The 22280-nt window shown below is 27.7% G+C and overlaps 4 protein-coding genes across 17 annotated transcripts; 2 read left to right on the top strand and 2 right to left on the bottom strand.

The window, feature by feature from the left end:
• The first annotated feature begins 2731 nt into the window (after nt 1–2731).
• Nucleotides 2732–11243, top strand: LOC552094 (transcriptional repressor p66-beta). 13 transcript variants are annotated; one of them, XM_006569622.3, is made up of 9 exons: nt 2732–3737; nt 5887–5955; nt 6422–6705; nt 6846–7071; nt 7167–7455; nt 7627–7692; nt 7948–8381; nt 8517–8818; nt 8914–11243. In XM_006569622.3, exons 2-9 carry the CDS (start codon nt 5906–5908, stop codon nt 9168–9170), a joined length of 1908 nt encoding a protein of 635 aa, XP_006569685.1. In that variant the 5' UTR covers nt 2732–3737; nt 5887–5905; the 3' UTR covers nt 9171–11243. The 13 variants fall into 13 exon arrangements, with proteins under 13 accessions (XP_006569685.1, XP_006569686.1, XP_006569684.1 ...); XM_006569623.3 differs by having other exon boundaries at nt 2739–3210; XM_006569621.3 differs by having other exon boundaries at nt 2739–3660.
• Nucleotides 11244–12603: 1360 nt separating this feature from the next.
• On the bottom strand, nt 12604–17761 carry LOC725848. Its single transcript, XM_006569633.3, has 3 exons — nt 17422–17761; nt 16669–16786; nt 12604–14055 (listed from the first exon to the last, which is right to left on the bottom strand). The coding sequence occupies exons 1-3, from the start codon at nt 17566–17568 to the stop codon at nt 13871–13873; spliced, it is 450 nt and encodes a 149-aa protein (XP_006569696.1). The 5' UTR covers nt 17569–17761; the 3' UTR covers nt 12604–13870.
• On the top strand, nt 16698–21291 carry LOC552118 (pyrimidodiazepine synthase). Of its 2 annotated transcripts, none has more exons than XM_624498.6 (6): nt 16698–16829; nt 19847–20027; nt 20100–20205; nt 20373–20616; nt 20700–20921; nt 21011–21291. In XM_624498.6, exons 2-6 carry the CDS (start codon nt 20003–20005, stop codon nt 21137–21139), a joined length of 726 nt encoding a protein of 241 aa, XP_624501.1. In that variant the 5' UTR covers nt 16698–16829; nt 19847–20002; the 3' UTR covers nt 21140–21291. The 2 variants fall into 2 exon arrangements, with proteins under 2 accessions (XP_624501.1, XP_006569695.1); XM_006569632.2 differs by lacking the exon at nt 16698–16829 and adding an exon at nt 19640–19727.
• A 351-nt stretch (nt 21292–21642) lies between these two features.
• On the bottom strand, nt 21643–22216 carry LOC107964502. Its single transcript, XM_016912388.2, has 2 exons — nt 22037–22216; nt 21643–21929 (listed from the first exon to the last, which is right to left on the bottom strand). Exons 1-2 carry the CDS (start codon nt 22064–22066, stop codon nt 21663–21665), a joined length of 297 nt encoding a protein of 98 aa, XP_016767877.1. The 5' UTR covers nt 22067–22216; the 3' UTR covers nt 21643–21662.
• Between the last annotated feature and the right edge of the window lie 64 nt (nt 22217–22280).

Genomic DNA, 22280 nt, shown 5'->3' with positions numbered 1-22280 from the left:
TGATGATGCGAATAGTCTGTTGATGTAGAGAGAATGCGTTGAACAACAACAGGTGTTTTATTTATGCTTTACACAATTGAACTCTCACTATTGAATGCCGAATTAATCTCGCATCGTTGAAATTGAACAAGATGTTCTAGTTATTCTACAGAATTATTTAATTTCTAATATTTCATCGATTTGCAAAAGTTGTTTTTTTTATAAACAAAAAAGGTTTTAACAACAAGTGATACTCAGATAAGTATCTCAGTAAGATTATTTGACTCTCTCGGTGTCAAAATATTTAGTTGCAAAATAATTCGATATATAGGAATCCAATAAACGTGTTATTCGTTGTTTACACTTGTTAAACGCCAATGAGTGCGGTTTACAGTGCATAGTAGATAAGTTTGCGAGTGTGTTTCTGCCTGTCTTATGAGAACGCTCGTTTCGACACTAAGAGAGTCTATCGGAGGATCTAACAGAGAATGAAAAAGCAAATTAATTTGAATTTGAAGGAAGAGGAAAAGATAAGTAATACGATCTTAATCTTAATCGAGAGGATTTTCGATATTCCATAGTGCATCGAATTTATTCTATGCGCGACTATTCATGGGATTATATGTTAAATAGATTTGCAACGTTTTGCTATTGTACAGGCAATTATCGACAAAAGTTTATTATCAACTACAATCTTTTAAGGTCCAATTTCTTCGTTTTTACACATTTAGACACTCGTTTATTATGATTAAACTTTGTGTAGCAATGTGAAATAGAAAAGAAACCAAAAAAAAAAAAAAAAAAAAAAAAATAAAACGGAATCCATCGTGCGTTAATTAAAATTAAAACGATATAATGTAAAAAAGAGAAGCGAAAGTTTACGAAGTGTGGAAAGCAATTAATATCGGAATATATATCTATTCCGGTTATCGATGTGTATATACATTGCCGCAGAAGGTTTACGAAACTGATTGTATATTCGTTGGTATTTAACGTGGTACCTGATTTTGTAACATTCTCTTCATGCGAACAACTCGGTGACAAAGTAGGCGGGAATTATTGGACAACGAAAATGGTCGAAAGACATTTCATACAACATACATTTGTATAGAGTACAATATATATTATATATAGATATTTAATATATATAATGTATATTATATATAACTATACCAAAATATACACATGTATTTGCATGCATATATGTATTTTGCTGTAAAAGAATATTTTTTTCATTTTAATGAACCATTTCAAAATGCACAAAAATATTGAAGCAATTGGATAATAAACAAACAACAAATATGATTTAATATAAATTATATATATTATTTATAAATATATTTTTTTTTTAAATTTAAAATTTCAAATATATATTTTTAAAAATTGATTTTTGTCGAATTGTCAATTGTCTGAATATATTTATTTAACTGCTTTTAAATTATATAAAACAATGACATGCTTATAATATATTAAGCATATCTATTGCAGCGAAATATGTGTATTTGTGAATATTCTCGTGTATTGCATCTGTTGTCTTTCCGACCAAGTTGCAACATCTTTTCCAGGCTTTTCCTATCATTCGTGACACAGGGATTTCCTTTATATTTTTGGTCTGAAGAAATACAACAATTTAAATGCAGATGCAGACCATACCTTGAAGAAAAAAAAAAAAAGATCGATTTTTTTCGTAAAAAATTCTTCCATTTGTTACGATGATGATACGGTGGAATATAACTGGAAATTAATTTGACAAAAAACAAGAAATGATCATTGGAACGATTTTGTCACGAACGATGGAGATCAACTAATTTGTAACGCAGCTGTATCGTAATTGTCCACAATCGTTAATGACTGTCCATTTCTGTTAATCTTTGTCTTTTTCTTTCGTAAATAGACTACATTAACCGTACATGCATTTGTAATATGCAAAATCGTTAACACTGTCGCGTAAAGAAGAAGAAAATATCAGTATTCTTTCAACTCCAACATAGAACATTGTACACCGGTCTATGATTTTTACATCTTCAATTATAAAAATCAAATGTTTTCTTAAGTATCAATCAATTTTTAAAAATGTATCGATCGATTAATAAATTGTGCATGGCATAAAATTCTGTTTTTAATCTATTAACATCAATCTACAATCAATAAGAAAAAAATAAAGGATATATTATTACTATTTATTATTTTATTTTATATATATATATATATATTATTTTATATTATTTTATATTATTAATTATTAATTATTATTTATTTTTAATAATTTTGTCTGAAATATTTTTGAAATCTTCTTTGAAAAGTTCCCGCTAGTAATTTAAAAAATATTTTAAAAATTTATATAAAGTTTTAATTTATAATAATTAATCCGTTTATTATATTTTTTAATGTTAATTCTTAATTATATGATAATGTTTCCATCTGCATTATTTTTTGCAAGTTTAAAATATATAATTATCGTGATATAAATAGACGCAATGACGAAATACATTTTTAAATCTAAAAGTTACTAAAAATATCTAAAAATAACTATAAATTTCGTAGTATCATTTACGTAGTATCCTCAAGTAATTAATCGTATTATTTCAAATATATCGATATCGAGCTGAAATTTTCCATAGATCGATAATTTCGTGATTGTTACAGCTCATTTAAAGCTAGTTTGATTTGAAATGCCCTCCAATATGTCGTAGCTGTTGTCCGATTGGCGGTTACCGGTATAAGTTTGAAAGAGAAGGGAATGCGCAGAAGCACGTGGATTTGTTTAGACGACTGTCAAGCCCCTTTCGTAGCGCATTTACAAAGTCCGTGGGGTGCTTCCGGTAAGCCCCGTAGCTGGCGGCGCTTTCCCGACAAACGATACCGGGGGCCAACGGGGGCGACAAGATCCACTGTCTACTTCCCTCCCCCCTCTTCCCGGTCAGTCAGCGTCCCTCTACCCCGTCCTCACTTTCCCCACGACGTTACACCTCCGATGCTGAGACAGAGACAGAGACAGGGGCAGGGGAGTGACGACGGCGACGATGCCCGGCGAAACGAGCGATGGAGGAGGGGAAGACATCAACGGCGGACAAGGCCGCCATATTGAATCACTCTCGTTAATTTTTGCGCAGAGGCGGTGTGAATTTTTTCTCCTTGCGCGGAAGGTAGCAGCTCAAGGTTGTGTCTGGGATTCACGATCGTGACAATCGTTCACGCGGTTACCGTTGGTACGCGTCATCCCTCCGAGCTGTATGTATTGTTTTCGTGTTGTTATACAAACTAAGTAAAGTGAAAATCACGGTAAACGATGTATGGATATGCTACGCGAAAAAAATTCATGAAAACATGCGGAAATCGTGCGTGCACGATCGCGAGACAGTGAAGTGTGCCTGTGATAGGGAGGGATACTTGAGAGAAGTGAAGTGTATGCGTACACTGACTGCGGTATGTGGTGTGCGCCATGTCATTGTACGTAAGCGATAGTATAGAGTAATATATCGCAGAATGAAGTGAAGTGGAGTGGAAAGCGACCGACCACTTTGCCTACCTAACTGTCTACCTAATAGCGTGCCTGCCTGCTTGCTTGGTTGTGCAGCCTATCTACTAGTCTGCCCATTTATTCGTCCACTTTGTGTATAATTGACTTTATCAAAGCGATTTACACAAATTTGGACCAACTCTTGATTGATCTCTTCTCAGGTACGTGAGTCTTCCTGAATGTGGGAGACATAGGCATGTGTGGGGGTCAAAACACTTCGTGCATCATTCCAGAGAAGGTGCGATTATCAATGTAGTAGCAAATATGTTGTGCACGCGGAAATATAAAGAGTCGCGTGTCGCCGTGTTGTGCGAGCTGGCGTCACACGTTGCCAGTGAGCGTTCATGTATAGCTCGTTCACACATTTGAGTTTTACATTTTCAATTGTATGTTTGATTAATTACTATCAAATGATTTTAATTTCTTTTTCTCATTGTTTGAATAATAAATTCTACTACTTTTGTTTGTAATTTGATATAATATTAAAATTATATTATAATATATTATATTACATTGAAAATAAAATATGGAACATTGAATTGATATCAATCAGTGTTACATGATTATTATTATTTGTTATTTTTATAGTTTTGCTCTAATGTTGTTAAATTATTTCAATATGAACGATTATGTATTGTTTTTTCTTTTTGTTAATTTATTTGATAATAAAATTGGCTTACTAATTTATTATAATGATAATATATGTCTATTAGGTTAGGAAGAAAGTCCAAAATTGTCATAGATTACTTTAGAATTCATATAATAATGGATTTTAATACTATTTATTTCACGTACAATTTTAATTTAATATAGAAAAAAAATATAGCAAAAAAACATACAATAAATTTTCATAATTTTAACATTTTTGCAAAAAATATAAATAAATTTGAAGCGAAAAATACAATGAAATAGAAATTGATATATAAATTGAGCAAAATTATAGTATATTTGATAAAAAACAAATATGAATGTTATCATAAATTATTTACTTTTATATGTTACTTCTTTATTAGTCAAACAGCAAAGTTATAAAATATGAATGAAAAATGCTGACATCAATTTATGAGTTTAGAGATCCTATACTGTCACGTGATCTGGAAAGTGTGCAAGGCGGGAGATCTAAGAGAAACTCCGTGAACTAGTTAATTGCATTAAAGATAATCTAAAAGTGAGCTTGCAGGAAATAAAAAATTTTAAAAACAGACTTTTCGATGGAAATAATTATTCGATGTATAATATATATCTAAATATGAGAAAAATTAAAAATAAATAGAGTCGTATTACCTAGAGGTCGCGTTTGGTTTCTTGATACAATAGTAATTACGAGATGCGTGGACAATATCAAATACGTTGCAAAAACATTGCAACTTCTTCGTCCCTCTAGTCGCGAAGGCTGGCAGTGGGGACTCCGTCGAAAAATCGATTTCCCGTAGGGCATAAGGGTGCGGGAGGAGTGAGGGAAAGGGAGAAGTACGGAGACGAAATTCGGGAAAATCCGCAGAGAGAGAACGAGGGAAAGAGAAACAGTGGTAGGGAGGCGGAGGAAAAGAGAAAGAGATTGGTTTCTAGCCCGTTCCGATGCCGCTCGTGTGGGTGAGTGGCTGACTCGTGTGGTAGGGGGTAGACCGTCAGCGGAGTGAGGGGAGAAATAATTAATGTGCGACCGTACCTCTCCCCTCGCGGTACAGGACACCCCTCTCCCCCTTCCACAGTCTTGTACCGCTACGCTTAGCTGCCATTGTGCCGAGACGCCACTTCCGAAGCATCAAATTCAATTCTTCGATTTTGTATCACCACTTCCTTGCGAAAAATTTGTGAAAGAAAGAAAGCAAAAAGCACGCGACATATAGTGCTGCCGACAGCTTTACAAAGCGCGCCAATATCTTCCTCGTGTACGATCTCGAAGAAAATATATCCTTCCTTGAACATCTTTGAATTCCACGGAGGTTAGGTTAGGACATTGCTTCCGTGGATATCGGCCGATCGCTTTGCAAGCGAACACGATCTTTTATCGCGCGTTTTAGTCCGCGAGTTGATCGCGTTACCGGTAGTGCTACTGTGTTGTGATTGCGTCTTTTGCAAGTTGAGACGATTGCTGTTCGAAATAAAGAGGGAAGATGTTTCGGTGCATATGAACGAAATGCTCGAACGGAAATTTTGGTAACACAGTTATTTTTATTTCAGTGAATCTTTTCTATCGCTTTCAAATCTCGACATTGCGAAACGCTGTCTCACCGTTCGTACTGAATTGTTTGTCGTTTTTTTTTTACTAGCATATACATATATTTGCCGTGTTATTGTTAAAATCGATCCAATCGAAATGAAATAATTAAATCGTAGTTATAAATAAGTACTTGCGTTTCATACAATTACTTTGTGATTTATAGAATTGCTGTATTTGAAAGAATGGAAGCCATGGATTTGGACGGGGATGCGGTAGTGGATTTGAGTGTTAGGTAAATTAAAAGAAACTTCGATTTCTCTTTTTTATTTAAATTCTAAATTAATTAATTAATTAATTAATTATATTATATTATACAAAGATATATCATTGAAAATTATTGAAAATTATGCCAACATAAAATTATTCTTATGTATTGTATTTATAAATATATTAAAAAATTATTAAAAAAATGATATATTAAAATATTGTATAATTTTATGTGGTTTTTAAAAAAAGTAAATTCATCATTAATTATAAATTATTATATGGAAATAGATCATTTTCTTCTAAGATAATGAAACTTTTATATTATTAAGTTTCCTTTTTTAATATATATTTATTTACATATTACATATAATATATATAATTAATTATATATTGATATATATCTTATAATATTTTATAATTTTATATTGTTTCTTTTACCAAATTATAAAATTTATTATGATAATTTTTCAGTAAGTAATATATGTTTTCAGCAGCAGTAGCAGGAGAAATTCTCCTTCGATCACTGTTAATTCTGCAGATGTAGGAGTTCCATTAGATTTAGGTATTCATTTTTCTTCGAATCCTAATGTGGATAACAATATGCCAGAAGCACGAAACATTCAGAATGCAGCAAGAGGCATTTTAGCTCCTAAATCTGGAGATGATAGAAAAACACGCCGAAATCTTAGACCTAGAATTGAAATAAGTTATGCAGAAACTCCAGATGAACGTAGAATAAATGGTTATGTTAATGGAAATGCAGATAGTGATGAAGGTTAATTATAAAAATAGCATAATTATTTATAGTTTCAATATTATTTAGCTAATAATTAAAAATAAATACATATTATATTTGATTTTATACTTCATAAAAGTTTAGTATAATTAAATTAATTATAAATTATTATTTATTAGGTGATATGCCTCCTTTGCCTCCAATAAAAGAATTATCATCAGATGAATTAGCTGAACGAGAGAGGACACTTAGAAAATTAAGAGAGGAACTTAGATCTGAGGAAATGAAATTGGTATTATTGAAAAAATTAAGACAATCTCAACAATTAAAAGAAAATATTGCTGCTGTACCCAAAGTACCCAGTAAATTACCACCGCCAGTTACAGTACAACCAACTCCTCATAGGTGAATTTTTTATTAAATTTTGATCTATAAAAGTAATTAAAAGGATTTTTATAATTGATTATTGAAATAATATATATATATATATATGTTTTCAGTCATAGAACAGGCAAAGCACCACCACCATTGCTTAGAGGGCAACCTGCACCAAGCAGAAGCAGTAGTTTACATGCACCACCACCTGGAATGTTACTACCACCTACAGTTGGTAGAAGTTCTACTTCTAGTACTGGAATGCCACCTAATATGGTCATACCACAACCACCTCATCCTAGGGGCAGGCCTCCTAGTGCAACATCAAATGTATCAAATTATCATGCACCTGCAGATCGAACTGAAAGATCCACAAAAGATCCAACACCTACACCAGCACATCAAGTAAGTAAGGTATAAAATGTTGTTTCTTTTTTTATTTAAATACATATAATTGTTATGAATAGATATTATTAAAAGATGTTGTTAAACTTTATGCAAATGTATATTATATTTTACAAATACTTGTTTACATTATTTGTGAACTTTGTAAATAACCATAATTGTGTTTTTGTAAACACAAAGCTGCTTGTTGGATCTCAAGAAAATAAAACCACCGCATCCTTAAGCACACCTGTGATTTCAGAACAGGTATATCCACTATAGTCAAATATGTTTAGTCTCTTATCAATCTAATTCTTTATTAAATATTGTGCCGACTTTTTCTTGCCTTAATAATCATATTATTTTTTTATTTTTATATTTAACCCATTTATGCTTCCATTTCCTTCCTTATTTTCTATTTTATATTTCTTATAACAATGAAATTTTATTTTATAGAGAACTTACAATCAAATTTATTATTTTATACTTTTTATGTATGTAATGTTTATTTTTAAAATATAGGAAAGACCAAGAGATGATAATCAGACACCTGCACAACGTCAAGCAGCTGCTAAATTGGCTTTAAGAAAACAACTTGAGAAGACTTTGTTACAAATACCACCTCCAAAACCTCCACCACCGGAAATGCACTTTGTGCCAAATCCGTCTAATACGGAATTTATATATTTGGTGGGTCTGGAACATGTAGTTGATTTCATCACTAAAGAACCTGCTATTCCACCACCTCCAGAACCTTTCGAATGTACTCAATGTAAAACGGATTTCACACCTGTATGGAAATGGGAAAAGCCTATAACTGGTGGCAAGAAAGAAGGTCCACGAGTGCAACATGCAACTTTTCAAAGACCACCAGCAGGTCGCGATCCTAGAGTTATATGTGAACATTGTGTAACGACTAATGTTAAAAAGGCTCTCAAAGCAGAGCATACTAATCGGTATGTAATTTAAAATTTATGAAAAATTAAATAATATATTTTATTATATTAATTAATATATTACAATTTATAGTATTAATATATTACAATATATATAATAAATATTACAATATATATTAATTAATATATTTATAGATTAAAGACAGCGTTTGTAAAAGCATTACAACAAGAACAAGAAATAGAACAAAGGTTGGCACAAGCAGCGTGTCCAAGTCCAGATCCACCAGCTCCTAAACCAGTTCCTAAAGCAGCTACTCCTACGAGAAGAGTAGCAACGCCACCAGCCCCCCCACCTCAAGTTCCACCAGCACCAACGCTAGCACCAACTCCACCAGCACCTAAGCTACAAGAACATCCTCTGGTTAAATTAGCAGAAAGTGGAAAATTCAGTCCACATCATGCTGCTGCAGCTGCTTTGCAACAACAGTTGCTTAGAGGTATATATTATATATTTTTTTGTTAATTAAAAATTAATAAATTATGTATTAAAAATTATGTATTAAAAAATAAACGTGATTGATTCCATTTTCAGAACTGGCAAAAAATCCTGTACCAGGTCTGCCACCTCATCAACCTCTTCCTGCTCATATGATGCCACCATTTACCTCGATATTATATCCTTATCAATTAGCGATGGCGCAAGCTGGTGGAAAAGGTCTCGCTGAATTGCAACGACAAGCAGCAGATTTGCAACGTCAATATCTGCTTGATATGATTCCATCACAAGCATCTCAAGCACAGGGTAATCAGGCTCCACCTCGAGCCCATCCACACAATTGGAAAACGTAACCGAACGCATTTAAACATCGACCACTAAACGCAAATAAATGAAACTGTAAAGCTGTGTTAAGAATATTGAGAAGCAAAGATACTCATATTCTTTTTCCACATTATCGTACTAAATGGAAATCTTCGATGGAATGTTACATCTTTGTAACATTTCTAGGATAATATACTAATCGATGCATGATTGGCATCTGTATTTACAAAGTGAGCTCAAACTTGGAAGAATAGACAAGATATTTCCTGTATTATGTGAAAATGGGATATTTTAACCATCATTTTGTGAATATACATTGATGTGTGAGTGTGACTTTTGATTGTTACCTGAAAGATTTGATGATTTACTTTTTACAAGATGTTTTATCGTCTTGAAGAACTTTAACTTTCGGTTACATAATATACGAATAATTATCTTAGTGATTTCAAAAAGAGAAAATGAAAAACTGTTCATAATTTAAGCTTAGCAAACAATTTTCAAATTGATTTCTTTAAGAGCAATATCTGCTTTTTTCACATTATCTTATGTTGAAATTAATAATATTGCAAGCGAATAATAGGTGAATGTCAATCAACTAATTGGATTAAGTGCATAATAACTCGGACGCACATAAATGAATATAATTGCTTCAATTATTACATTATATATATTATATCTACAGAACCAAGTGGACATTTATAAGGCACTAAGTAATAAGTGTTACGTGATTATAAAAAAATTGGTTGATTTACAATAGTAATAAGTGGAGAGAGAAAGAATGCGAAAAAAAGAGAATGTGGGAGAGAAAGTGAACACTATGTGACGTAAAGCAACAAAGTTGAAAAAAAAAAAATGGGATCTTCTTAGGCCCTTGATATATTACAGTTATCGATCTTTGTCGCTAGTTTGAATAATTTTTGTAATCATCGGCGGTACCTGTACTCTGTGTATATCTCTTTATTTTCTTCAAACAGTGAAATATTTTTAAGGCGGTTGTAATAATTGAAAAAGAGAAAGAGTAAGAACAAGAAAGTTGTAGACTCAATAAGAAAAAAAGGGGAAAAAAATGATCTTTATAAGAAAATGTGTGTCGCTGATATAGTCAGCAAGATATGAATGTGGGTGTGAGAGTAACGATTCTTTTTCTTTTTTTTTTTTTTTTGTCATCGTTGCAAAAGGATAAAGAATAAGTATTCAGTATGTTTTTAAAAAATAGTGACATGAGTGTCATTCGCGCATAATTTGTAAGAATTTTGTGATAACATTTTTCTTGTTGAAGAATATGTTAAAAAAAAAAAATGAAAGAAAAAACGAAAAAGAATATATATAATATATATATATATATATTATATATAATATATATATTATATAAGATATATATATATAATAAAAATGAAAGATAAAAAGAAAATCTGTCGATCATCAAAGATGTAAGTTACTTATGATTGCGCGACTGATTTCATGTGTCACATTGATGTAAAAGTATTTAATGAATTTAACACAAATCGTATTTACCCAAAGTTTTTCTCAAAGGATAAAACAAAGACGAAGTGGCAGAATGCCAAGTTTTTATGAAATCCTTTCTTCTGAAAAAAAAAAGAAAAAAAAAAAACAAAAAAAAAACAAAATGAAAAAAAAAAACTTATCTACACTTTACAAAAAAAAAAAAAAAAAAAGAAGAAAAAAAAGAAAGAAAGAAAGAGTGAAAACAAAATCTCTCCGACACACATCCCAAGCAATACTTATTACCACTCCTACTCTAAATAATCTGATTTTTCATTGATTACTGGCTAACCAACCGATCTTGGTCACAATTTCCGAATCACTAAATATATAGTTAACTGTAGTCTTGATATTTCTCGGTATATACAAGTTAATAAACTAAAAATAGCATAATCAATCTCTCTTTGTACTTCGTGATAGATTTTGAACTCATACTTGATATACATGTACACCGTAATAAGTCGATCGCATAATAGATCAAGATCTGTGTTTTATGTAAAGGAATCGAAGTAATATCATCGTTGTCAATTGTCATTTTTGCCAGGACGCTACCGCTATTATTCTTCTGATCGTAAAAAAAAAAAAAAAAGAAAAAAAAAGAAAAAAAAAAAGAAAAGATAAAAATGAAAGAAGCGGATTTATTCATATTTTATCGTCATTACGTGAAGCGAGAGAGTGCATGGTCATTTAACGCACAATAATTATACATAAATATATCTTAATTTAATATTATTAATCAATTATCGTATATATACATATATATATATGCTCAACTTTTTAATTTCAGGAATTTTATTTTTCAAGAAATTCCAGAAAAAAGATAAGAAAAAAAAATACATTTAATATTTAATTGGAATTGTATTAGACTTAAAACATTTTGAGTTGAATTATTTAATTTTAATAATTCTAAATTATTCATATTAAAAAATTTTAATTTTGCATATTAATGATAATTATTCTGATAAACATAATAATTATTAATCCTGTAAAAAATCTAAATTAAAATTTAATACGGTAAAATTAAATAACCAAACTCTGATCCAATAAAAATTATTGCAATCATTTATATCTTAATTATATATTATATATATAATGTGTTATGATTATATATAAATTGAGGATCAATTATTTCTATATTATTATATTATATATGTATTAAGCATTTGCGTTTTTTCACCAGCCTCCCTTGCTTCGCGATCAATTGCTATATTAATTAAGAATAAAAACAAACGAAAGAAAAGTGAAGATGCGCGCGCAGCATCATCACTCTTATGACTGCCGAAATCGCGCAAGATGTTTAGTGTTTATTGACGATTCGTCGAAACGTAGATAATGATTTGATTACGTTCCTCTAAATATGAATTCAAATACGCAAAAGTGGGAAAAAGTTTTAAAAGAAAAAAAAAAAAAAAAGTCACATTACATTGTTTTTTCACAAGCAACGCGAAACGAAAAAGGAAAAAAAAGAGTAACTACGTTTCTTCCTATCTTCTTTTCTAGTCTTGTCTTTCACCTCTATGTGGTGCTGTTTTAAGAACTGAGAGCATTCTCAAGTGCAAAACTATAATTTTATATACTAAACACGAGAGAAAAACGGGAAATAGAAACAAAAATTTTTGTTTGCTAAAAAAAAGAATAAATTAAAACGAAAGAAAGGAGAAAATACTTATGCTAGAAGTTTCACGTATGGCGGTAGTGTGAAACAAATGGAACAAGAAACAGCAAAGAAAATGAAACGAATCGAAAATTCGATTTAATATATATAGGTAAAGCAATATAGAACTTCGAATTTCGCGGAATAGCATTCTATATAAGATATTTGGAGAAAAAAAAATAAATAAAATGTTGTGTAAAGAAACGAGGTCCGATATTTCGTGGGGATGCAGTAAACGATTTGAAAAAAAAAAAAAATGCGAAAAATGAAAAGAAAAAGATGTATAAAATAATTCTTTAAACGTGAAAATTTTACGTCCAGAAACAAAAGAAAAAAAAGAAGAAATGAAATCAAATTCGTATTAATTCCGTATTGTTTAAGTCTGGCTACTTGATCAAAGTATCTCTGCCCCCACAATTTATAGGATTTAGTAGTTTTAAAAAAAAGTACGGATTACTAAATACTCTGAAGACTACACAAATAAAGCTTATCAATGATTGTATTTTGAGTGATGATTTATTATTTGTACTCTCGAATTGTCAGCTTTTAATGTTACATGTAAAAACAAAACAAAAACAAAAACAAAAAAAAAAGAAATGAATGAAAAAAATATCCGTCGAAGAGAAAAAAAATTTTCTCGAAGCAGCGTTGTATTTACTTTTCGTACGTTTCGATTGGCAAGGTATTTTGTAAATGTGCGACTTGTCAAACCGTCTGTTACTTTTTGTCTATCGCTTGGACAGTAACTGCATAACTCAAATGTTCTCAATAATCGTTAAGATACAAAAAAAAAAGCGGCGGATTAATGGCCTGCGATCGTTTAGTCTTTAGGAGGTACATTAACTTTTTACTATGTTTGTACATTGACCTATGAACGCTCAAGAATTTCGTCATTATAAATTCTAATACTTCTTTTGTTCTTATTCTTTTCTTTTTTATTGATTTTTTTTTTTTTCTGTACATAGTAAAAACGTTATCTTATTGTCTAATCTGTTATTACGGACATATCGACATATGTCTTCCCTTCTGTTGCTTCTCTATTTCGATGAATTCACCGTTGTGTTTCCTCTTCCTCTTCGATATTTCGCGAAAGAAAAAAAAAAAGAATACACGAATTTTACATGAGTTCAGGTACGATTTATCACGGCATCTCACGTTTCGCGTTACCCTATCTGGTGCGTAATGTAACGTAGCACAAAAAAAAAATTGAAACGGGGACCAGTTTAACGGGTCGAAAGATAAGCGCTATATTTAGAAACTCGGCGTAAAACTTTCAACTTATGCAAGATACGATTGTCGATTAACTTAACCTACGCGAATTTCATTCGTGTTATCATTTTGTACGGATTTAATTTATAGTTGTGTAAAAATATTATAAAATTTGGTCATGGTTACAGTTGTTAACCGTGTTTTTAAAAATGTATCTTCGTTTTGTTGAAATATTCTTTCTCTTATTTCTATAATTCAATGTTTAGAAACTGTTATAACCTGTATTAGTTACCCTATTTTCTCACGTTTCATTCGATTATTTGTCCTTGTGGTGAAAATTAATCGTATCGCAAAGAACGGATGTTAATTTTGCTTTTTCAATTCGACGAGACATTTTTTAAAATGTTTTGAGCAAAATGGGTATAGCGTTGGATGGTCGCAGGTACGACATGCCGCTGCAAGATGCGAACAGCATCGCAAGCTTTCACGACAACAGGATGCCCATAACTCAGGACCAGCTGCAGCACAATTGTAGCAATAACAATCACCTGGAAAGAGACAAGAAGAAACATTAATGATCAAAAATGAAATTCGCAAAATCGTTTATTTTTAATCAATATTCTATTCGATTACACAGAAAAATAGATAAATCATTGTAAAAATTGAATGTAAAAAATTATATGAATCAGTAACAATGTTAACAAAATGATACTTTTCTCAGGTTTCAGTTTTATTTCTTTAAATTTTTATTTTAAATCAAAAACTTGCATTTAGATAATTTGTGGATAGAATTTAATTCTATATCTTTTGATCCTGATTTTTTAATTTATTAAAAGTCTCTTATTTTTAATATTTATAATATTAGATATACAATATTTTAAAAGATATTTTAAAAAAAAATATCTTTCAATAATAATTGATTATCTTTATTACTATTTTATTTTTTAAATTATAAATATAAATATATTTTTACTAGAAGTGATTTCTCTACACCACATATTTCATTTTTTCCATTTACTCTTCTCGATAACGGATTGCAATTCCATTACCAAAGCAACGTGCTTGCATCATAAGATATTCGACTCCTTATGTTAAATAACCATAACGAAAAGGGGAAAGAAGAGGAACACAGGTAAAACGTATCGTATATCACACGTGTGTATTTTTTATTTAATAACTAGAACTGAAAATAAGACAAGTCGCTGTTCTCTTAAACATTATGATCACGGAATATATATTTGCCATTCATTTTTTTTTAATTGATACAATTATTCACACAATTCTTTTTTACATTCAATTTTTATAATCTATTTTTTTCTTGAAATGAACATTTTTTTTAATTGATATGATAAAAAAGAAATACGTATTATGAAAAAAGAAAAGGTAAGAAATTAACGCATTGTTGAAAAATTCAAACAGATCAATAATTGCATTCTGTATATGATAATTAGATGGTTCGATAAAATCACACATGCCTTGTATATAGTTCACTTGCTAAATCGTAGTTTCTTGATCGTTGAATAGTGAAAGGAAGAGATGTAAGATGGAATACACAAGCACTGTGTTGATTATTATAAATTATTCTCTTGGAAAAAAATTGCAAGGATACGCGTAAAAATGAACGTTTAATTTTCTGCTTTCAAATTGCTTAAGGTTTTATAATAATAAATTTTTCTTATTCTAGAAATAATTAATTATTTTAGATATAAATTACAAATAAATTTAATTAAATTAAAATTGATCTTCCATGATCATTATATTGATTATATTTTCTATTATCGCTGAAAAGTAAGGTTTAATTAAACAAAATATAATTAATGATTATTTAAACGATTCAATTATTATCATATAAATTTGTTTTGGAAAAAATTTTAATTTCATTTTTTTTTTTAAATCAATATGTTTTAATTTAATTTTATTTTATTTTATTACACTTTTTTTAAAGTTGATTTCAAATTAAATTTTGATGATAATAATTTCCATAAATTGTAAATGATTTTTAATAAATAAAGATTTAAAAAACAGAAGTAAAGCGACTTTATAATGATACATGGTGAAAGTACATCTTCAGGCATCTATCCAATTTTTTCTCAAGGGGTTAATATTCCGATCTTTAAGGTAAAAATAGAAACTAAAGTTTCTATTTTTCAAAGAAAAATGAATTATTACTTTTTACATGATTTTAATAACGTACACAAACGATATGAAGCTAAGATTGGCTGTAATATATATTTCGATTAATTTTAATAAAATCTTTACCAACTGTACCATTTTTTATTGGAGTTATTGTTAGTGAAAGTGTGCTACTAGCCTGGTATCCAATCTTTCAACCGCGAAGGGTTAATGTTACATTCTTTGAAATAATTAAAAATATAATTATTAATTAGAAAGATGAAAAATATTTTTAAGCAAGAGAAAATGAATATGAGTTTTTATTTTCTTTTTTTTTTTTTTTGTATTTTTTTATAAATATGCAATAATACACTGTTGCACTGATGACCAATTAAATATTTTCAAGAATATATATGTACAGTATAATGCACAGTATTTCATTACTTTTGCAGCATTATGCAATATATATGCATTGAATTATGCTTCACAACACTTCGTTTTTTCTATTTATTACTAGCCATTAAATTTTCCTTAATATTTTTTAATTAAAGAACCATCATAATTAATTTTTTTCATTAATCCGTATAACCTTCCAATCAATCTTGCTATTTATATTCATATTTTTCAAAATAAAAATAAAATTGTTTCTCAATTGTTATCATTCGTCCAATAGAAAATGATTTATATATCATATTACGTTTAAACGTAAATTAAAAACATTTAAATTAAATAAATACAATAAAACGCGAAAAATAGTGTTTCGTTCAATTGAACGATAGATCTAATTCATACATTATGCTTTGGTGCGATCGTGTGCATTTAACATGAGCAAACAATGTCTGGGAGTGGCTATGTCAAGGTTAGAATCTCTATTATATATCACGGAAAGTCATGTGTTTATTTGTAATATAGAATCGAGATTATCTAGCTGGAATGTGAAGTATAATATTTTATTTTTCTTAATATATTAATTTTATATTTGTTTATTTATGTGTTATTTTTGTATATATAATTGTGCGCGTAAAATTTCGAAATCCTTATACGATTACCTTGAGGACAGTCGACGGATCGCCTGGCCTCAGCTCTTCTGCATTCGAGGCCTTCCTCACCTTTTGGACAAGAAGTAAAAGATTCTTCGATCGAATTTTCACCGAGTATTGCGTTAATCTGAAAGTCAATTGGACGTCTTCATTGCATTTAAGAATACAAAGTATGTGGTATACATTTTGTATCTTTTCACGATTTTCAAATATTGATTTAACACAAAAATTATAAAAAAATTGATAAGATGTAAATAAAAAATTAATTTTAATTTTGATAAATTTTTATCACAACAAAATATATTAATCTGAAATTTTCAATATTAAAATATGGATTATGACATTCTTATAATTATTAGAATTTAAAAAATAATTGTTTCAAATTATATATATTCCTTGATTACAATTTTCGTTGTGCAACAAAAATTGTTGATATTTTTAATAATGGATCAATTTAAACTTCGCCTCTGCTTTTATGTATGCATGTTTTAACGTACATTTATATGAAGAATTAAATTTCGTCTAAAATAGGAATAAAAATTCTCGAGTTCATTTCAAAATTTTTGTTTTATGAAAAAAACGAAGAAAAAATCATTATAAAATGATTATTATAATTATATTCCCTCAAACAAATAATATCATTGCATCTGTTACGTGAAAATTTAAACTATTTTTTGAGAAAATTTTCTTTATCAATATTTTTTGCAATATATTCTATATTTTCAACAATATTGAAAAAAATACATAATTTTTAAAACTTACTCGTTTGAATGCCCCGGGTTTTGAAAACATTTTGACTAATTTCGCTAACGCGTTTTCTTCTGTGACACTAGTGACATTTTCCTCGCAACAATAATGGTTTACCATCAGAAACGAACAACAAAGAAATAGAAATGCGCGAGAATGCATCACGCTGTCGTGGAAACACGCGCGACGAAAAAAAGCTCACAACTCGTCCTGGATAATTTGAAATTGTGACTGGCGGTCAGGTAAAGAGAAGCACACCGACAGTTTGACTTCTCCATTTACCTTCTGGAGGGGATATCCTATATTACGACATGACATAGAATAGAGGCATTCGAAGTATAATCACTAAAGCTCACATTTAAATTATTTCATGCAAAATGATTTAATGATTATAACATAAGAATTCTATTTTACGATCATTAAATTTACTTTGTATCACGTAGTGTATATTTTTCGAATCGTTAATATATTCATGAAAGATCGATTTTAAAATAAAAAAATTAATGCAAAAATATTGATTGAAACTTATTTATTAAATTATAAACAATTGAAGTTTATAAACATTAGATAAAGATAGAAATAAATGCTTTTTATTCAATCTAAATTTGTTTTCCACAAACGTCAATTCTTTTTAATAATAAAATTTATTAATTATACCAATTATATTTATTTTGATTCTTTAAAAATATCCATAAATATATTATTCTAAGAATTAAACAATTTGCATATCATTACGTGCAATATTTTAAAAAAATATATGAATCATTTGTATTTGTTTTTATTTTAATTATGTCACACTTGGATTTCTTTTGCTACTTTTTTTTAAATTACATTTAAATCATTTTATTATGAATTACTTAGTCAAATTAAATTATTTTTTTATTTTATCCAAATTTCTTTTAAGACTTTTTAAATTTTTAAATTATAATTAAGAATTATATTCGATTTAACTAATAAATAATAATTAATAAAAAATGTACATCAACAAATGCAAAAAGATTTATCAATTAATTGAATAATTAAATTTGCAATTTTGAAAAAAAAAAAGAAATTTCTATTCTAAAAAATTCAATCATAGATGAAAGAATAATATAAATAATAGAATAATATAAATTTATAGGTTTTATAGGTTATTCATCTTATAGCTTTTCTATGTTTTGGATTATTAACTTATACAAAAAATAAAAAATTTTTATTTACGATTTAAAATAGAATTTAAAAATCATATTCAATCTAATCAGGAAAAATTAATACAATCAATCGAAATAAAAAAAATTTTTGTTAAATTTCAAATATATTTAAAATTTTCTCTAATAAATGCTTTCCTATATATATATATATATATATATATTTTACATATCTCACAAAAAACAAATAAAATAAAATAAAATAAAATAAAAATTGATTTATAAGGAGAAAATATTCGCGTCATATTTTATATAAAAATATACTCTATTTTGCAAAATTATCATTTTAAAGATAAATTATAAAGTAAATAAAAGATAAATTATAAAGTAAGACATATATTTTTTTACATTAATTTCATAGTTTTGAAATAGAAATGTGTGTTCAAGTAATATTCCTTACCTCGTTTGTAATTATTTACCAAAAACTAATATAAATAAGAAAAGCAAATGATTGAACAAAGAAAAATTGACTGTTAACGCCATCTCTTTAATTTTAAAAATATCTTTTTAAAAGCAAGATAAAATAAAGTAACGAATTAAATATTAGTATCATTTTTTAAGCATTCTTAAATAACAAAAATATTTTCTTCAAAGATATCAAAAAATGATTCTGATCTCTAATTATTATTTATTAATTTATAATTCTATTTTATACTGCTTTAAAGTTCTGATATAATATAATATAATATTTAAATTTCAAGAAGACAATTAATTTTATTTATATATTCATACATAGTGTGAACATTTAAATGATTATAATAAAAAAATCACAATATTTAAAGTTTAATATAACCAATATATTTTTCGGATATAAATTCTCTTAAAAAATATAGATTTATAAGATTATTATATAAATCTATATATATTTTATATATTTATCTATCTATATTTTTCTTATAATGTCACTTTAAATTTTAATTTTAACAATATTTATTAATTGAACTGATAATTTGATATCAAAACTTAATATAATACCATAATTTTAATTAAACAAACAATTTTTTAAAATTTTTTCCCTAAATACTAGAATCTTTTTTTTTTAAAGTTGTCAAGTGTAAATCTAACCTTCAGTTTTTAATTTTTATAAATTTAAAATTCTCCAAAGTATTTAGAAAAAAATGAAAAAAGATTAGAGTTAGTAATAATCATATTTTGATTATCATAATTAAAATGATTTTAGAAACAAATTATGTAATAAAAAAATTATATTTAGATATTAAATTTTGAAGAGATCGTAATCCTTATTAAAACAGATATATAACCTGAAGCTGGAGAACTTTGAATCATCATCAACATTTCTTGGACCACTTAGGTTGCAGGAAAATGTGAAACATTATTCACAGTAAAAAAATATTTCTGCAATTGATCCGAACAATTCTTAGAAGTTCCTTATCGATTATACCATTGAAATGAGTTCTAAACATTTGACTATCGGTAAGATTATATTATTAAAACTTAATATTGATATAATTAAAAAATAATTCTTTTTATTCTATTATCCTCTAGGATCAGTTGCTCCACCCATTGTACCTGGAAAAATACGTTTATATAGTATGCGATTTTGTCCATATGCCCAAAGAATTCATTTAGTACTTGACGCGAAACATATACCGTAAGTGAATTAACATTTTAAAATTATAATTTAATTTTTTATATTTTCTTTATATATTAAAAACATATCTTATTTAATTTAAATAGAACACTCATCTATTTTATTTTTTTTATTTTTATTCGTAAATTATTTTAAAATATGAGTAAATGCAGTTTTTTTTATTATAGTCATGATGTTGTTTATGTAAATTTGACTCATAAACCTGATTGGCTACTAGAAAAAAGTCCTTTGGGTAAAGTTCCATGTATAGAATTAGAAGGAGGAGAAATATTATATGAAAGTCTTGTAATTGCTGAATATTTGGATGATACATATCCACAAAACAAACTATATCCTAATGATCCTCTAGCTAGAGCTAAGGATAAGTTGTTAATTGGTAGATTTAATTCTGTTATAAATACTATGTGTAAGGTATTTGTTTTTCATACATAAAATTTATTTATAAAATACAAATATAACATATTAGAATTAAAATATAAATATTTATTTTTCAGTTGTTTATTAATACATCTATAGATCAAGATATATTTGATGAAGCTTTATCAGAGTTGGAACTTTTTGAAAGAGAACTTGCATCAAGAGGTACACCATTCTTTCATGGTAATTCTCCTGGCATGTTAGATTTTATGATATGGCCATGGTGGGAAAGATCCAATACAATTAAAATGCTACGTGGAGATCAGTTTACTATACCACATGATAGATTTAAAAGACTGGTAAAATATTTAGTAAATGTGTAGCATGAACTTATTCTATATTAAAATATATAAATAATAAATTTCTAATTTATTATTTAAAATTACAGTTGGAATGGAGATCTGCCATGAAAGAAAATCCTGCTATTAGATCTAATTATCTTGATACTGAAATTCATGCTAAGTACATGCAAAGTCGTCGTGCTGGAACTCCACAATATGATTTGATTACTGATTAATAAATTTTAACTTACCCTTTCATATGTTTATAAATTAAAATATAATATTATTTACAATGCTTCAATAACTTAACTGTTCTCAGTTAAATACTGTAAATTTGTTGTAAAAACAAATAATGTAATATAAATAATTTAAAATTTTTTTTACTACTTATATAGTAAGACAATTATATTTTATATTATGAAATTAATTTGTTTATGCAATGTAAATAAAACATATTGCTATATCAGTTTTATTGAAAAATTATGTTATCTTATTTGTTATCTTATGTTTATACTTATATTTGATTATGAATTAAAAAAATTTTGAACATATATTTGTAAAAAAAAATTAATATATTGCTGTAATAAATTGTTTTTTTTTGATTTATAAGAAAATATGTTGGCAATATTGATAATATAATACAAAATAGTAATATATAAAAAACTTTTCATATTAATATAAAATTCAGATTATATAGAAGATAATATTTTTCAAATAATAAAATTACAAAAAATATAAATATAATATAATATAAAAATCTTATATTGTTCCATAAAACATTAAATATAATCCATAGAGCAGAAAACATACAAAAATTATGCTTGCTGCTATCATGAATGATTTTGTATTCTGTTTTCTTAATTTTTTTAATTTTTCTTCATTCTTTTTAAGTACCTCTTTAATTTCTTCTAATTGTGTTTCCAACTCTTCACGAGTTTCCATTGTGAGTAATTTTGTTTTAAGTTTTTTTGTCAGCATATCTAATTTATACATAGATTCATTTAATGTATCCTCTACTTTCTGTATCTAATATATGAAAAAATTAATTTATATTTAATTAAATACAGGTTAAGATAAGATAATTTTACTAATTGAAATAAAAATATATAAAATTTTACTACTCTTACAAGTACCTTTGTCATGATTGATTCATCTTGTGTCATTTTGTGTATTAATATATATGCTTTTTTGTTATATTAAACACAATCTTCTAACATTTCAAATGAATGTCTAATATTCCTGAATACTCAGGTAAATAAGAACATGTGCTCCTATCTTTGCTAAATACAAAATGGCGGTTCAAACCATAAGTTTATAGATATAAATAAGATAAATTATAAAGATAAATTTTCGTACTTTTTTTTTTACTTAAAAATA

This window comes from Apis mellifera, linkage group LG1 (assembly GCF_003254395.2).
Source record: "Apis mellifera strain DH4 linkage group LG1, Amel_HAv3.1, whole genome shotgun sequence".
Taxonomy (NCBI): Eukaryota; Metazoa; Arthropoda; class Insecta; order Hymenoptera; family Apidae; genus Apis; species Apis mellifera.
This window is presented reverse-complemented; position numbering and strand designations above follow the sequence as displayed.